General features: G+C 49.1%; 1 protein-coding gene across 1 annotated transcript in view; it reads left to right on the top strand.

Moving 5' to 3' along the window:
- Positions 1 to 2,159: 2,159 nt before the first annotated feature.
- The window catches only part of LOC128719668 (uncharacterized), a 73,902-nt gene continuing 57,197 nt past the window's right edge, over positions 2,160 to 18,864 (top strand). Inside the window, exons 1-2 of the mRNA XM_053813332.1 lie at positions 2,160 to 2,225; positions 16,816 to 16,974. Coding sequence (XP_053669307.1) covers positions 16,853 to 16,974 — 122 coding nt within the window. The 5' untranslated portion in view covers positions 2,160 to 2,225; positions 16,816 to 16,852. The remainder of the gene's footprint in view (positions 2,226 to 16,815; positions 16,975 to 18,864) is intronic.

The raw sequence follows: 18,864 nt of genomic DNA, 5'->3' as shown, positions 1-18,864 counted from the left end.
GATAGAATTTCCCGACAGTCGCCTGTGCAGAAACTTCACAAGCGTAGGTGTCAGTTTACTGAGGTTTTGTTGTTTCTTTCCATGTTCTCTTCAGTGTTCTTATTACAGGGTTTCGTAACGTTAGCAAATCTGGCTACAGGGCAGCATGCACAGCATTCGTACCAGCACGCTTGCTCATCGCTTCGCCTTTCGTTACAACACCTAGAATGGCAAGGCAGTAAAACTCACGCGTCTCTTCCGACAATAGTTGCGCGGCGGGGATGTTGGTGGTCAGGTCCATCTGGACTAGACACCGAGTCCAGCCGAATCGGACAGTTTGACGTCTGTTTCATCCATGTTTCAATCCGAACACCGAATCTTGCCACCGTGCCTTGCCTGTGTAATCCTCCCCACCCCCAACACCCCCTCCCCAAAATAGACGACATTAAAGCGGACATCCGGTGCATCTTCCCATACGGACGCATCTTCTTATGCGTTACCTTTAAAAACGGTGATAACGCTCTTGCTACGGTTGCCTACCCCGGTATTGAGGGTTGGGAAAAGGGCCCACAAGTAGCCCTGGTGGGGAAGAGATGGAAGGAGGGAGGGAGTCAGGTGGGAGAGGGGGGAAGGGAAATAGCAATTTTCCTCAACACTGCACGCGCCAGATTACATTGCACATCGGGGGTTGGGGGCTGTTTTGTATGTGTGCATCGATTCCCGTCCTATTTCCTCGATGCGACACACTCTTTCCACTCTGTGTGCGTGCGTGTTTGTGTGTGTGTGTTTCCTCTACATCGCTCTCTCTCCCACACTCTTTCTTTCTCTCTCGTTCTCTTTTTAAGATCCACAGACACAACCACATCTACAACAGACAAGCGTTTGTAGTTAGTATCCTTGCTGCATGCAGTGGAGTCGTGAAGTCCAGAGTGTCCTGATTATGTAAAGCCCATGTAACTCACCCCGACTCCGTGGTGGGGTTTTTTTTTTGTTTTGTATTTCCATCCGTCCTGCGACCCCCCGTCTTTTCACCCCCTCCACTTCCTCCTTCCTCAGTAAACCCTCTTCAACCCCCTTCTTCTACTGGCTCGTCTCAGCGTAAGGTCACAGGCACTTCCAGGCGATTTACAGGCTTTACAGCAAACCTTCGCAAGGGTTGCAACGTTTGCCGCCGGAGACGTTCGGCTTCCGTTACTGGCCACATAAAAAAACCCCCCCCTGCAACCCTGCGACCCCCACCGTGCGGTGGGGTTAAATCGAAGCAGATAATTCGCCAAGCGGCGACAGCCAACGGTGGCAAAACACACTTTTCTAGCCATCCGTGTGTGCGCACACAGTATGTGTGTGTGTGCTCATAGTGCATCCGTACAGCGTCCGCATGGGCAGCGTGGCATCGTGTTTTCGTTCGGTGTTAGTTGCTCGAACGTTGCGTCGCCGACTGGTGCATCTGCACAATTCGTGTCCTTCGACTACTAGACAGGCCTGCCGCTGCTACTGTATCACTGTGTGCATGTGTGTGTAACAGAGCAAAAGAGCAGTAAAAGAGAGCGAGAGAGAGAGAGAGAGAAAGATCCTGTGTGCAGGGGAAGGAAACTGTCCGGTTGGGTCGTGGCAGGTGACGGAGCGTATAGTGGCTGGCTAGTTTTCAGGGTCAGACGGTTTTAACTTCCTAGCAACAGTGCAACGAGACACGGCACGCACGCACACACGGACCCGACCCCGATATAGCGCATATACCGATTCAAATCCTTCGACCCCGCGCCGGACCACCACCCAAAACACCCCAGCAACCCACCCGTAACTGATGTGGCACCGGTGTGCATGTGCATCCACTGGTGCTGGTGCATGCTGCCTGCTCCGTGGTGGTCCGTGGTGCAGTTCGTGCGACACCAGTTACCATTGTCACTCTGGCCAGCCGCTTACGATGGTGACGCTCCCGGTGTAAGTCGTAACGGCGCTTCGGTGTGCATTTCTGGAAGCGATACCAGCTAGAGCAGGAAGAGAAGCAAAAAAAAAGTACAAGTGGTGACTTTATCGAATAGTTGTAAAGTGTGTGTGTGTGCGTGTGTGTGTTTGTGTTCCGGCAGCCGTGGTCGATAGTGGTGAGGTGGTGGGGTTTTTCGCACGCCCGCACGCCCCACACGCCGACATCCCGCCCGGACCATCATCCATCCTGCCGCCGCATCCGGCCGCCATCTTTTCCCGTCCCGTCCAAACCATGTGCTTTAGCGCACTAGACGCAACGGGTAAGTAGTAAGCATAGAACTATTACTAAAAAAAACGACATAAAAGTCTCCTAAAAGTAAAACATAAGAGAAAAATAAAATAAATACAAATACAAGAAGTAAAAAAAGTATTAGAAGAAACAAAAGCAAACAAGAAAACGAAAAGAAAACGATAGAAAAATAGTCCAAGCAAGAAACAAACAAGCCAACGCGGTAGTAAAGCAGTAAACGAGGTAAAAAGACTTAAAGCGAACAAAACAGCAGACGTTATAAAACCATAAAACTCATCCAACCGGTGCCTTAGTACCTTACTGGTAATGGCGTGAAGAGTTGATGGTTCCAGTAAGTAGAAATCGAAATGCAAATAAAACGCAACCCCTTTTCACCCCACCCCCTCTCCAACTCACCCATCTCCTTCATTTCAGCCTTTTTTTCCGGTCCCCATTATTTATAGCGTACTAGAGAAACGACGGCACACGCCAGGAAAAACTGTGTCCTGTTATCCTCTGACGGCTGAATATGCCATGAACCAACTATAGGAACACATACACACGCTCTCTCTCTCTCTCTCTCCGTGTGTTTGTGCACGGTCGGAAAGGACGAATAAATTAGAACATTCACAGTAATGAAGAGAGATCGGTCGAGAAGCCGAAACGCGAGTGGAAATCTTTTAATTCCCAAGTGCGCGCAGGGTGAAAAAGGTCTTGGGGCAGGACGGGGCGAGGGGTTTGGAAAATGAGTGCGCCCGCCAGAGAGCGGGAGAGCGAAAGAGATGGAAAAGCGGAGTGAGAGCGGGTGCGAAGTTTGTGGTTCGTTTTTAAACGATGAAAAATGAAAAACTCCTCTTTTGCACTTCCTTCCCCCCACCCCCCCCCCTCCATCTTCCCTTTCCACCCCCACCCCACCACGTTTTATGTGCCCGGGGTTGAAACGTTTGCATGCCGCCCGGAAAGGCGATGGAAATGCGGTTTTTTTCTGTTGTATTGTAACAAAAAAAACCCATCCACACAGTCCAACACACAATACTAAAGTTGGTGATCTTTTTTAATGTCGTGTGTCCTTTGGGATGTGCTGTGAGAAAGAGAGCGACAAAGAGTGTGTGTGAAAGAGAGAGAGTGAGAGGAAGGAACGAGTTGGATGATGGAAATCTGTAGTTGCTGTTGTTGCCCCCAATACCGAGCATGTTTGGTGTGTAAAATCTCAGTCCGATGTGGACCACAACAACCCCAGCAAAAAAAAAAGTAAATCAAAAAACCACCCCAAGGGAAACGATTAAATAGCAGTAATAATAATAACTGAATGCCCTGCTACCAACACTGATGTAAAATGGCGTTACTATACATATGTATCGGCTGCTGCCAATACTGTCTCGTGGAATGGACTTTGCTTCAAGGAAACGATGGATGGTGGGGAGGATTGAGATGGGAGAGGTGGCGTTTACATATATTCGCACAGGAAAAACGCCGTTTCCTGGTGCTATATACATAGCTATAGCTGTTACGGTGCACATACCCTGCAAAACCCCGCCACTTTATTTAAGGTCACCCGGGGTGTACATACAGCGGAGGAGCGTGTATACATTATCCCGCAGCTGTATGTTGTGCACTGTTATGTGCACGGTGTGATTATGTTCTTTTGCACCCTTGGTGTCGCTTTTACACAGCATCAGCTTTCAACGGATGTACTTTAGCTAAAAACTCTTTTCCCAACCCCCTCCCCCCCCCTCCATCACCACCACCCCCTTCCCTCTTCTCCAACCCTCCTCTCTCTCTCGGTCATCTTGCTCATGAGAAATGCAACGCCATCCGGTATTGTTTGCAGTGGAACCGAACGGAAGTGCAAGAAAAATATTAAGAAAAGGGACTTCTTCTAACTGTTTAGTAGCTGCTTTACGCTCCCCGTTTCGCTACCAGCGCCACACGGCCGAAAGAGAAAAGCTAAACCTCCAGCAAACAAACAAAAAAACACTACAAATTAAATCCCATATACATGGGCGCATGTGCATCGCTAGGTAGTGTGACACTATGTAACGCGCGTTACCATTTATGTCCTTCGGATTGCATACATTGCAGGCGCAATACACTAAAGGACCGGTGACGCTTGCAGCGATAGATACTGCGAAATGGAATGTTTGTGCGTGTGTGTGTGTGCATGATTGAAAGAGAGAGAGAAAAAAGAGCGAAAGAGAGAGGAAGTACACGGAGTAAACATAATTCTGGCTCTTCTATATATAGTGCAACGATGAGGATGCATCTCCACAGCTTCACAACAAGATTATGAACAGGGCAAGCAAAAACAAACAAGAGAGAAACACTAAGCATGAAGAAACAGGAAACATATACATATTCATGCTTTATGTGCTGCTTTTACATACATATATATATATACAATTTCTATCCAGTGTACATGGTATGCCCTTTATTTATTTATATATCCTTTTTTTGGTTCACAGTATGGCAATAACGCAGAGATATTTAGATAGATGGGAACATATAATGATAGGGTAATAATTTTGTCGTTTTCCTACAACTAAATGTCTGCACTTACAAGGCCATACCGAATGGATGAATATGGTGCGAGCTGGTTTTTATAGATAAAAAATTATAACTTCAATAAAAACCAAATAAAATTGATTTAAAAAATTAGATTAAAAAGATAAATAATTTATTTTTGACAATAGAAGTGTGCAATAAGAAAACATTTTAAATAACACAAATCACCACTGAACAATAAACGCAATAATTAAGTTTCGATTGAGTGCAAAAAAGCACACTGCACGCACACACCGACCGGAGGGATGCGAAGCACAGGGCGCTGTGTTAATCCACACCTTATTGCTTGTTTAACGCTGGCAGCAGTGCGGCTAACACCGTGCTATATTGCTGCCGTACGATAAGCTCGCTTATGTTGCGTTCCGTGTTGCGCCTCGGGGCGGGTGGGTCGGGTTTGTTGGTGGGGAAGATTCGACCCGTTCGAAGCCGTGTTTGGCCCATGTCAACTGGCCAATTAATTCGCCAATATTGACAGATTTTATCGCACAGCCGAGTGCGAGGAAGGATTTTCGGTTTACTGCAACAGCAAAGGGGTGGGAAGGGAAGGAGGGGAAGAAGAGGGAAGCGAGGGAGGTCGGAAGGGTTGCTTTACAGCTTCCGACAAAACCGATGTAGGGCGATGTAATGTAACGCACCGGGGCAAAAAAACGTAACGCTTGACCGATACGGGTGGCGTGGACGTAACGGCGGGAGGTGGGGGGTGGGGTGAGGTGTATGAAGTGCAAAATTAAACACTCACACAGAGCAGCGTGCAGCGTATTACGTTTACTTCACAGTTCGATGGGTGATAAAGTGCATTTAAAGCAAACCGAACCGAGGCCAGGAAATGCAACCACCCTTAAAGGAAGCGTTGAGGTGAGTTGGTGGGTGGTGTTGAGCAAATAAAAAAAAAAAACAACACACCAAACCGGAAAAGGAAAAATCGGTTCGGTGTCCGTGGTGGAGGTTTCATTTTGTTAATTTAAATTTTTAAACCGTGCCCGACACTTCTGTTGCCCATTTCGCTGCACATATGCGCTGGTGATTGCACAACGCATCCCTGCTGGGTTGCGAGCAGCGTGTGCTTTGCTAGACGGACCAGTAAGTAACGCACCCGGAATCTTGAATCAATGCTGCAAAAACCGCGCCAACCGCAGGCTCCAGGAAGTTCACCCTCCTCTTACCCTGCTGAAGGGTGGGGAGTATGGGGGGGGGTTAAGGAGGGCTATAAGGCGAAAAGGGTGGTGGAAATGCCATCAGTGTCCGATGTTTTGCTTTTCAAGTCCTACCTCTCCCTCTCTTCTCCTTTTCCTCCGCCCTCCCTCCCTCCCTTCCTTCCCTTGCCATGGCCACTCTCGAGTGTCCTTCGTGTCGTGCACGCTGTGTGAGTTACCACATAGAAACCGAAAGGGGAAAGGAAGGAGGAGGGGAGAGGGAGGAGAAGAGAGAGAGAGAGAGAGAAAGAGAAGAAATTGCATCGGCTGCATATGACTGCTTCGGGGGAAAGCTGTTCCTCGATCCTTATATATTTTCGCTTACATAAACCGTCGTTCGTATACATATATATGTATAGCTGAGTTCCTTTCTCAACACACAATACTGTGTGTGTGTGAGAGAGTGAAAGAGAGAGAAAGATAGAGAGAGAGAGAGAGAGAGAGAGAGAGAGAACGTGAAACCATGCTATGTACAAATCTAACATCCTGGAAATGGATGGTTAATGTACTGCCATCTGTAAGTGTACCTTACCATTTACCTATATTCATTCGCCTTCTCGACCTTTGACTCTCGTTCTGGTGGGAACGGGAGAAGACGGGTGCGCGGGAGGGGAGGGGGGAGGGTTTGGAGGGGGCCAACATTATACAACAAAAATGAAGGAAATAAAAGAAGAAGGAGAAGAAAAGTAAAAAAAAAATAACACCACTCACAAACCATGTAGCACATGTACATAGGAAGCGAGAGGAATCATATTGGTGTTTCACTGTGCATGGTGCACCCCTTCGGTACATAGCGTATATGCGTGTTGCAGTTTACCGGGGTACCATTTACAGCGTGATACATCTGTGTATAAAAAGGGGGGATGGGAGGGGGGAAGGTGGAAGAAAAATGCATTGAACTGAAATGTGCACCGTGGCTGTGTTTGTGTGGTGGTCGTCAAGATATTGGGAAGGAAAGGTTTTGGACCACCGTGGCAGAAGGACTTCATCTTGTGGATATGCAACACAGCGAAACGGGGTACCGTGTGGGTACGGGGTTTTTCGGGGGCGGGAGCGGGGGGTTGAGTGAGTTGTCAACGTGAAGGTAAATAGGGAACCGGTTGGTGGTTCAGGCGGTTGTGTTCTCCCCCATATACTCACCCCTCCTTCCCCCTCTACCCCTCCTCAAGGCTGCATAACCATTCGGGACTCTACTGTCCTGTGAGTACATTGTGCAGAAGCAGATGGGGAGGAGAAGGCGGGAGAGGTGGTTGGGTGCGCACTACTTACCCTGGGTGCCCAACATTGGCAAAAGCTATATCAACCGAATTGTCCCGTGTATGTAAAGCTATATGATGAATGTTCGGCCACATGGAAGGAACTGAGACCAACCTGGGCACTCGAGCAGCTGGATATCCAGAATCACCGATTTGTGGAATGGTACCGGGTTCCTCGCCTCTAACTAGGTGGGGGTTGGAGTTTTCTGAGGTGTGTGTGGGGGGGGGGGGGGGGGGAGGTTTGGATAGCACATTTTGCATTCTCCCTACCTCTGTGTATGTGGGTATAGAAGGAGAGGAGGGAAGGGGGGTTACTAACCTTCCCTCTTGCTACAGGGGTTTGGTACGGTCCATGCTGCTCGCGCTAGTAAACGCAACCCCAGTGTTTGATTGGGCTTTTAAAAGGACGTACTGTGCAACCACGGTATGTACTAGAGCTTTGGCGAGAAATCGAGGGCGGGGAGGGGGTGAAACAAGGGGTTGCAAAATGGTTTTGCTTCCCGACCCTGAGGTAGATAGGCATGGGGTGAATGTGTGTGTGTTTTTTGCACCTTCCTACCCCCACCCCCCCCACCTCCCCCTTCCCCTCAGTCCAACACAGCCGTACCGGGGGTTTGGTAAGGTAGTGGTGAAGAAACCGGTGCCGTTCGATGTTCGGAAAGGGTGGAAGCTGGTGGTGGCAGTTGGGTTTTTCGTTGGTTGATTGGTTGCTGGTTGGTTGTTGGTTGGCTGGCTTGGTTAAATGGTCGCGCCGGCCCCGGTTGGTTGGTTGGTTTGCTGCTGGCTGCCGAACGTTGGTTGGCTGTAGCGTTGATTGGACCGAAACCTACCCCCTCGTACCTACCCCCCTCCCTCACCCCTTGCAGAAATTGTGTATGTGCAAGAAGTCGTCGATCCTCCCATCCCTTCGGGTCTCTCTGCCGGGGTGGTGGGATGGTCGGAGGGCGGAGAGGTAAGGCAAAGGATCAGAATAGGCGAGACGGGGATGCGAACGTGCAGAGGGGATGCACACGGGGCAAGCGAAACCCAGAATAACTAACTGTCGCAGGACGATCTCACTTGGCAGCCTTGGCAGCAGGATCGTCCTCCCATCACTTCGGCCGGTGGCGTGGGTGCGGTGGGGATGGGTAGGTGTTGCCGAATAGGGGAAGGATAAGGTTGGATACACCCACCAACCACAACCAATGGGATGGATCGGTTGGGTGGGGGGGGGGGGTTGGAGTGTGATGGAGGGAAGGAGGAGAGAGGTAACAGCTCGGGACCGACGAGCCAACATCCAGCCAAGCCAAGCCCGGCAAAGCGCTAGGCAGAGTCGTCGTAACAAACAAGCCGACACGAGGGCCAGTAGTCGACCAGCAAGCGACGACGACGACGACGAGCCAAGGACTCCAAACGCAATCAAACGATTGCCAGGCTCAACTACTGTGTGTGCGTGTGTCTGTGTGCGTGTGTCTATGTGTGTGCTGGCGCGCGCGTGTGTGTATGTTTCGGGGACGCTACTGCTCCAGTATATTTAAAGTAATGTTGCGTTTTCATCATTATTTAGTACAACACGAGATCCCAAGCTGTAAAGTCGCAAATTGTACGGTGTGTGGTCTCTCGCTCTTCCTCACACCCTCTCGCTCTCTCCCTTTTACACACTCGTTCGCTGGTTGCCATTCTTACAACTACCCTATCTACTCACCCCTCCCCATCCACCGACCCCCACACCAGACAACCAACATCCACCACCACCCTCCCACCCACCGGCACCCTTGCTCCCCGCCACTATATCACCCCTTTCTACCATCCCTCCCGCCCACCTCCCCGGATCCACTCGGTCGAAATCACATTAATCAGGCAGCCAGCTCTGGTCCGGGACATGGTGTCGTACAGATTTAGTAATTGTCGAGCAACCGCCATAGATGCACACCGAACCGGAGTGATTTGTGAAGCCGCGAACCTTCGTACTTCCACCCAAACCCCCCAAACCTACCCCGTTAAAAACAACAAAAAAACCAAATCAAAACAACTGTTAAAACACATCTAACCGTCAGTTTTCCCTCTGTTTTGTGTGTGCCTGTGTGAGTGTGGGGGTGTGTATGGTTTTTGTTGTTAATTTTAAATTTACTAAAAACAACAACAAAAAGTGCTCGATTGTGCAAACAAAATTACAGACGCGGGAATCGTTTACAAAAGTGTACCGCGCCATGAAGATTGCATAACTTTAGGCGGGTTCGCAATGATAAGCGGTTTGCGCCGGCGGCTCACCAGGCTCAGCTAGTGTAGCAGAAAGCAGGCAGGCTTTTCCTTGCCGCGTATGAATGCGTGCGTGTGTGCGTGGGTTTTTTTTTTATGTGGACGTGCGTGACCTGGCAGTATAGGAATGCATGAAGCAGTAACGCAGCGTGTCGCGGTTACATGGTGCGAATGTTTTTTTTACAAATGTGGCGCGGCGGTGAAGTTATCCTTCCGATTTTTTCTCTCTCGTTGCTCCCACCTTCCTTCTCCTTTTTCAAAAGGTTTCACGTGCTTTATTTTAAATTTGTCTCCCCGTTTTACGCTTCCCTATTAAATTTATTATTTTACACAACAACAACAAAAATTCACCAACCAAAACCGACATAAGCGCGTGTAATCGAGCGTGGCCTTCGTATGCGTTTCAGTAATATGTGTGCGTGAGTGTGAGTGTATGTAAAAAAAAAGGATGTAATTGTGTGTTTTGTTTGAGATGAGACCCGAGCCAAACTGGGAGACGATGCACCATGCACGACTTCATTACACCAGCGTGCAGGACGTGCATACAGGAGACTGTGTAGTTGTGTGCATCGTCTAAAAGGCGAACAAGAGAGAGAGAGAGAGCGAGCGAGAATATGAGATAAAAAGAGCGTAACGCTTTTTAGGGTGGGGAGAGGGCTTGTAAAAGAAGAAAAGAAATGAAAAAAGATGGGAAGAGGGCGGGGGGACAGCAGTTTGTAAGGAGCGGCCAATGGAGCCAGGACGCCGCCATGTGAGTGACGCATTAGTAGTCGATGTAAACAAAAATGCAATTTTCGTCTGGCAATCGCGCCGGCATTCGTGTTCGGCCTCGGTTGCGCTCCGGTTGCATACATTTGGGGGCGATGCAGTTAGTGGGGTTTTTTCGTTGTTGTTGCTAGTGTCGCGCTTGTTACAGACGGGCCTAGGCCACATTTGTCGACGACGTTGCGCGACCGTCGGTCATGTCGGTCGAGCCCTCGGGGCTGGTCTGCCACGCGAGTCGCACATACGCGTGCACACACGCACATACACGCCACATTTATTGGCTGACATTTGACAGTGCAAGGCCCCGTGTCGTTTTTGTTGTTTCCTCCGCTCGGTGTTTCTGTGCTGTGCCGTTGTGCGCTGGGTGAACCAAACATACCCAGACCGGACCGTACCGGGTTGAACTGGCTGCCCTAAAGAAGTGTGTGTGTGTGTGTGTGTGTGTGTGTGTGTGCCCAACAGAAGGAAGTGTATGACGGCCGAAGTGTCTTGCCTGCCGAACTGTCTCACTGCGTATGTGTGCGCCCGTATATCCTTTGGGTGCATTTCAGTGCGTTTGTATGTGTGCGTACCCAGTGAAAGGGGTAGGACAGGATGCACCGGGAATGAAGGACACACAGAGGGTGGGATAGAAGGGGGGGGGGGGGGGGGGGGGAGTGTGGAAAAAACGCATTCGTACCCGGCGTTCGGTGTCGTGTGCCTGTTTTCATCACACGGTTCGTTACATAATTTCACTAATGGTTTATTATAATCATCTCAATCACAGCGCATCCAGCCAGCGGAAATACACACTGCAAAACCACCCAGAAAATTACCACTCGCCGGAAATCAACCCACACGCCCTACGATTTCCCACCTCCGTTACCCGAACCGTTACCACCCATTCTGCCTGCGTGGGCCGGGAAGGGGAGGGGTATATTATTTGGTTTTTTTGTGCTTGGCCTTGGTGCGGTCACCCAGCATCAAAAGTGGACCGAGCGGGAGGGGGGGAAAGGGAAGGAGGAAACACTCTAGGGCATATGTTCCATTCCATGCCAGCCAGTGTGTACCACAGACAGACAGTACCAGTGTCCGGTGCATTCCAGTGCAGCACACCGTACGGTACCGATTAGTCGTGCAGTGTGCCGCCGTTTGCCTACCTTCAGGCGCATCCGTCGCGTGTGTGCGGTTTTTGTTGCTGGTGTTGTTGTTGTTTGTGTTTAAAGTTTGCTCTACAACACGCGGACGCGTAAAGGACAAGGACACCGGAAAGGGGTCCGGAAGGGGTGGTTTTTTGTTTTAACTCAACCCAAAAAAGCGAGAAGACAACAGTGAAACAGAATACAACACAAGAAAACAAACGACACACAGCAGATCAATTTCAGTGAGTGCGGTGTGGGGTGGCTGTGGGGCGGGTGTATGAACGATGGATTTCAGCCGTTCGGAGTAACGATGAGTTGGAGACCGTTCAAAACAGCGCGCTCGGTGCAGTTAGTGTGTGTTGTAGTGTCCTTATGTGCTGTATCGCCTCTGCTGTAACGAACCGGATGTTGCCTGCCTGGATGCATTAACCCATCATCACACAAGAAGATACAAAACTGTTCCAACAAAAAACAAACAACAAACAAACATAAACATAAACCCCAGCACAAGTTAAGCGTGATTGAAGTTCGTTAACAACGGGCGTTTGCTTTTGCAAACCAAAAAAAAAATAGCGAAACAATTCGTTCGACAATTAAACAGTGCACACGTGCGAACGTACTGACAGTGACCAAAGAGGTTAGTAGCGTAAATTGGTTCCCCATGTTGCAACTGGGTGATTTTATAACTATTTCCATTGTTTCGTAATGCCATTTCTAGCCGTTTATTATAGCTTGATGTTAATAGTGTCCTGACCAAAACAAACAAACAAAAAATACAGATCGAATCGGTAATGAACTGTAGGCAGCTGGTTTATTTAAATGAAGTTTTGTTCGGTTTTCGTCGCCTGCATGTATGCGCTCCGCATTACATGTGCAGCACTCACCGCTGTCGCGCTCGTGGGGGACAGGGACGCTTTTGTACGGCGTGGTTGCCTACCTTCAGGCGCCCGTGGTTTTGCAATTTGCACGTGTGCGGGGCGGACAGTAATGTGTAACGCCTAATGTGGTTGTGTGCCTTGTTGTTGCTGTTGCTCGCCGCGTCCGGGTCCGATAAATATGCATACATTCGAATCGCTTGCCACAGCCCGATTCGATCGTGGAAAGCCGTGAAGCTATTTTTAATGCTTCGGTTTGCACACGTATGTAAGTAACAGCAACAAAAAAAACACCAAGGGAAGTGTAATAAAACAGAAGAAAACGAACACAACGGCAAAGGACAATTGAGACAGCATGCGAAATGTGCTTCCGTTGCCGCTTGCCTGCCGGCATGGCCGAACACGGTTGACATTCCCAATTTTGGGTTTGATGGTGCGGGCGAAGATACGGGTTTTTCAGGAGGAAGGGGAGGAGGGGTGTGAGAGGGTTTTGCGACCATGGCCCGGAGGGACGCAACCGCCATTCGTGGGTTCCCCCCACATGGCCACTCACACGGGACGTTGATGTGGTGGTATGTTGTTTCCCCTTTTATTTGCAGCTTCGTCCTTGCTGCTTTGCTTGCTGAGAGAGAGAGAGGGAGAGAGATTAAGCTAAAGCATGCTGTGCGAGAGAGGGAAGGTGCGTGTCTGTGTTTGCGTTTACAACGCTAGCGTTTGGTGGTAGTAACCGGATGCTGTAACGATGTTTTCCCCAATGCACCAACACCGTGATGTAAGCGTACGCACGCGACTAACCCACATAACCACCGGCCACTCACTCTCATTCTCGCTCTCGCTCTCCGGGCAGGCACAAGTGCAGGTTCTTCCCAATCGCGTACTTCACTTCGGAGCAAAATGCTGCAACGTTACCGCCGTTCGCCCAGTCGGGTGGGAGAACAAAAAAATCCCTTCGCAGTGGTGGTGGTATTTGGTACAAACAAATGCGCCCTTTTTTTTTTTGCTATGCGTTGACCTTGCATTCGGTAATGTTCGCTTGTAAGCAGTGGCGGAGACTCGTCTAGTCAGTGTCTCGTCCAGGTTCTTGCTTGCTGTAAGCTCTTTTTTCCCTCTTGACAAGCACGAGTCTTTCGAACCTCATGCACGGAAGTGTGGCGCAATGGACATCATTTGTACATAATCACAACCGTGCCCTGAAGCTGCCACCGAACGAATCGTTTTACATGGTCCCTTTACATGGTTCGGCTATGTTCGTCTGATCACGCGCCGAGCCGTCGCACATAGGTGCGCTCCGAAGTACATTGGGCTTGGGGCTGCTCCGTACGTGTGCCTTACATAAGCGAGACTCAGAACTCCCGCACGGTGCATGCTGGAGCGTTTCATTACGAATTCTCGACAGATCTTCCGTACATAAGGCACCGTAGATGCGGTCCACATATCTGCTACCGAGAGTCGCTTTTATGTGCTTTCTCGTACCTAAAAACCATCAGCAATTGTAATTGAATAAAAGCAACATACACAAAAAAAAAAACACATACACACACCATCCCCAATAATTAAGCGCCATTGCAACAGTGGCCGGAACTGTTGGAAGTGGCAGGGCATTGTAACAACACCGATCAAACCGAAGATTGTTTCTATTTTTATCCCTTCCCGCGCACTGCAGTGGCGGAAAAGGTTTGCGTTTCCGCTGCGGCGCACGACTTCCGTGTGCAGTTCTCGTGGGTGTTTCAGGGAGGGGGTTGGTGGAGGGGAAGTTTGGCTCCATTAGCTTCGGCTCTTTGTCCATTTTCCTTTCGCACGCATATATCCGGCCAACCAGGCGCGTTTGGAGGGGGGTGGGCGGTGGGATACCGGCGTGGGTGTTTAATGTCGCGCACATTACATTCCGCTCGTGGGTAGTATGTAAAACATAGTAAGCTGCCAAGCAGTTACCATCGTTATGTGGCGGTTAGAAATATATTTAACCACGTACCGGGATCTTGCTATTTACTACGGATTACCGAAAATCATTTCCTCGCTGGTGCGGTAACGACACGCAGCACCACATAACGACGCATCGGTACATAGCGAATGTGTAGCGAAATGCAATAAATATGCCGTATATAGATCAAAAATGCATTTTCCGGTACGGCCAGTGCGTTGTGTTTGTACGCTGCTCGTACAGTGCGGCCCGGACACGTTTGCCAACAAGGAAAACATAGACGCTTGAACCTTTCCGTGCAATTCGGAACAAAGAAACTCCTTCCCGGTGATGTACGAAAGATTTGTGCGGCGTTCTCGATGGCACAGCGGCATAACTGCATGTAGTTCCACTGGGATGTACACGGTAGATCCTTTGCTGGTTGCGATATGTACATGTACAGCTACCGTTGGAGGGGAATTAATTGTGAGGATTTATGGATTGAATGTACATGATGTGACTTATACGCATCTGATGGACATCAAATAATGCCTCCGATAATATTGAAGTTGCTCTGCTAGTAGCGCCTCGGAGTTCTAGAACATCAGCTTCACATCAGGCTCGGATAAAAGTCTTTTGTGAAATCCTGGAAGATGAAAGATCATTTCTTCTAGAGGAGTTAGCATATACGGTGATCAGTACTTAAAGAGTACTGGAATTCATGGAGACATTCATTTAACTATCAGTGATCCTTTGAATTCTTTGCTAGAGACTCTGGTAACTTCAGGTAGCTACCCAATAGACTGAAAACAAAAAGAATACCCAACAAGAAGTCATGGAGATATTCATTTGACTATCAGTGATCCTAATAATACTATGTTAGAGACTCTATTAACTCAACAGAGCTATTCTTCAGATAGCAAACATCAAGAATACCCAGCAAGAATTCATGGAGATATTCATTTAACTATCAGTGATCCTAAAAATACTTCACTAGAGACTCTGGTACCTCAAGAGAGCTCTCCAAAACATTGCAAACATTAGGAATACTCAACAAGAAGTCATGGAGATACTCATTTAACTATCAGCGATCCTATGAACACTTCGTTAGTAGCTCTAATAACTAAAGAGAGCTCCCCAATCGACTTCAAACATTAAGAATACTCAAAAAGAATTAATGGAGATATTCATTTAACTATCAGTGTTCCTAAAAATACTTCGCTAGAGGCTCTAATAACTCAACAGAACTCCCAAATAGACTCCCAACACAAAGATCACATTGCATTTTTGACTAACGTGAAGGTCTGGAATAGTAATTCTGGCCCAAAAATTCTACACCACTTACCGATTTCTTCATAAATGCTCTACCACGCGGCTTACCGACAAGATCTCACCCAGTTTCACTATTTTCAGGCTATCTCAACAATCAAACTTTATCCTGCTCGCTTTATCAATCAACCAAGCAGCAGGAGCATCAGTAACGCCAGCACCACACAATCAAACACCCTGCATCTGGACCGGTCAACCGGCGTCAGGATGAGGCGTCCCACGGCAGGTTGCGATCGGCCGCCAATCGGTCCCGATCGTACCGATACCACCGTGTCCCGGCGCCGATGGTTGACCAAGGTCCGGATGAAAGGGGGCAGAAGGCACGCGTTCCGTCGAATGTAAACGTTGCCGCGTTTCGTAGTTTGCTTTATGCTTCCTCCCCCGATAGTGTGAAACACTGAATAACGCGCGTTACGGTGGTAGGAGTGGAGGTTAATAGACGTCGTTAGAATACGCCATATCTTGCGTTCCCTGTTCCCGGTGGTTCGGTGATAGTTTCGTGCGTTCCTTAACCTTAGTGCGCGTTCGACAAGCTCAACGCATACCCGTGAAATACCACGTTTTTGTCATAGCAGTAGTTGTACAGCGACCGCGAATCTAACGAATCGCCTAAAGTAGTTTTACCATCTTCTTAATGATGGACGCTCTTACACGAAAGTTGCTAAGCTTACCTCCGCTAGCGCGATCCGCAATATGCTTTGTTCAACGTAGCTCGATAAGCAATATCTACGTATTTATGAGCCAAACAATTCGTAATTGGTTTTTGAACTCTTACACGACGCTCGGATGCCAGCGCACTCGCCATCTTGTGTAAGTACCTCGGTCCGCCTGCTGCTGGTGCTAATAGGCACCCCGTGCTGGCGGTATCTCTGATAAAAGAAAAGTGCCCGGCCACCTTCCCGCGGCCCGGAGCGGGCTGGGCTGGGCGGAAGGTAGCTTGGATGGATGCAGCTGGCGAGAGCTGTCCGGTGATCTCTTCCAGACCGGCCAGAACTCCACACTGCTCCAGCGGTATTAGCACTCCCCTCGCCACAAAAAGAATCAATCCCGCCCGAATTAAGCTTCAGCTTCCGGTTCGCTTCCGGTGCGCTTCCGCCTACCAGTCGGGGGCGCTAATTTGAATCTTGACTTCTTTTCCACCCGCCTCATTCAACCCGAAACGGTGTAGTGCTTCCCTCCCCACCCCCGCCGGAGAGCTCCCATTCTGGGCCGGTTTTGTGTGTTCTTGTAACGCGTGCGAGCGATACCTGCCGGAGCAGCGGAAACAAAGCATCGGGAAACATCTCCATCAGCCAGCCATTCTTATTCGGTTTTTGCTCAATTATCTTTTTTTTTCCACTCTTCTCTTCTCTCCCCAAACCGCCGGCCAACTGGACGTACAGCTCCAACCGCACCGCAGCAGCAACGGACTTGTTCAGCATGGCTTCCTCACCGGCACTTCCACTGTACGCGAGCCGCTATCCAACGCCGAATGGGTACCCGCAGATCAACGGGGAGGTCGACGCGCCGCTCGACTTTCGCAAGGTGGAATCATTACGCAGGTACGTGTGGTGATAACCACCCCCCTCCCTTCCAAGAGCACCATGTGGGTGGAATGTCCTATCGGAAATGCCTCATATCAGGAAGTGGGCAAAGGTTGTGTCAATCTTTGACGACCGATCAACAATCAACCCTTTGTGCGGGGAACCCGGGAAGAACAGAGGGAGTCGGACTGTTGTCCCGGTGTGGTCGACGAGGACGATGCGTGTGCTATGTGTATGCATTTGGCGCTAAACTCGCTGGAATACGGGAACACTCGAAAACGTCCAAATCTATCTTTCTATATACGATAAATAAGCAATAAGGGACATATCGACCTGCTGGTGCAGCGGCTGCCTATCGGTGGCTACACCTGCAACAGCATTATTATCATAATCCGTACCGTACTGATAGTCTTTCCGCATTCGCATTACGAGAAAAGCTTCTGCCGCATATGAGATTTGCCCGGTTGTCGGCGTCGGTGTCTGTATGTATTCACATACACGCTGTTATATACATTGAACATATGCTTCCATTCGAACGTTTATACATATGCGTAGCTTTACCTTTACATTTATATATATATATATACAAACGTAAACTTACATATATATATACAAGATATGCGGATAGGTTGTGTGATACAATAATGGAGCGTATAGGCTCGCGACAATATTGCATTATGACCTGCTTCGGTATGATAGAGTTATGGGCAGGAGATAGAGGTGATATCGGCGACGACATATATACGGTGTGTACATTACGGTAGCGGTCGCTCCGACAGCAGACCTGCTAGCCATCCCATCTCATCGACAAGAACTGTGCATAAATTAGTAATCAGGCAACGATGTATGCCTTGCCTACATCTAGATCTATCGCATATATCGCCACCCTGTATCAAACGCACCACTACCCCCCGGTGTGTTCTACCCCTCGCGGTAAGCACTAGAAGAAGAAAAAAAAAACACATAAAACACGGCCACCAAGTGGAGAGAAGTAAAAAAAAAACACAACCACCCAATCACTGTAAATGGTTCGTAGCGTTTCGAAAGTACAAAGTAACCGTAGTTGGAGCAATGGACACGCAACTGTAAACCCGAAGAACGTTGCAGCAGTACTCGGTGCGAGGATCCCGCGCGATCCCAGGGGCCGCAGGGTTGTGATTGCTCTTTAAAACGTAGTTAGAAGGCAAGAGATTTATTTAACCATGTACAGCCGTAGTAGCGTGTACAAACTGCCTGCCTGTAGGACAGGACGCTTCACCCGTCTCCTTACGCGAAGCGGGACACATATCAGACTAAGCGTCCCCCCGCCCATTTTTGCCGCATCACCTACTAAAACTAACGAAAAGACACCAAAAAAAAAACCTCTCTCTATGATACATGTCGACCTGCCGAATCGATAATGGCGGCTGACGTTTTGTAACGAATTTTGACGAGACGAGCACCCGAGAGGACCCCAGTGCCGACCGTCGAATCCGCGCGGGTGTGTGTGAATTGTGTGTGCATCGGGTTTATCCAAACTATTATTTCCGTTTGCCGTCCGTTATGCAAATGCCCGGTGGGGCAGCGCCGTGTGACTGTTACAATAAACCGATAGATGCGTACGCGGTACGGCCGCACGAGCTACAATCAAACTAAGCAACAATCAACCGAGGCAGTACGATGCGGTGTGCGGTTTGCGGACAACACCGTCCCGGAACTCTCCCGCCCCAGTCAGGATTCCGGACGGTTCGGTTAGTTGGCTGCTAGAAAAAAAAAGCACACCTGCCGCCTGTACTCAGCGAACGCACCCCCTGTGTGTGTGTGGTAAGTTTCATAACCCTACATAGAGCGCTTCCACCATGTGTTATCAGAGTTTATGCACTGCGATTACTGCGAAACGGTAAGCAGCATGCCGATACAATCTACCGA

Source organism: Anopheles marshallii, chromosome X (genome assembly GCF_943734725.1).
Source record: "Anopheles marshallii chromosome X, idAnoMarsDA_429_01, whole genome shotgun sequence".
NCBI lineage: Eukaryota > Metazoa > Arthropoda > Insecta > Diptera > Culicidae > Anopheles > Anopheles marshallii.
This window is presented reverse-complemented; position numbering and strand designations above follow the sequence as displayed.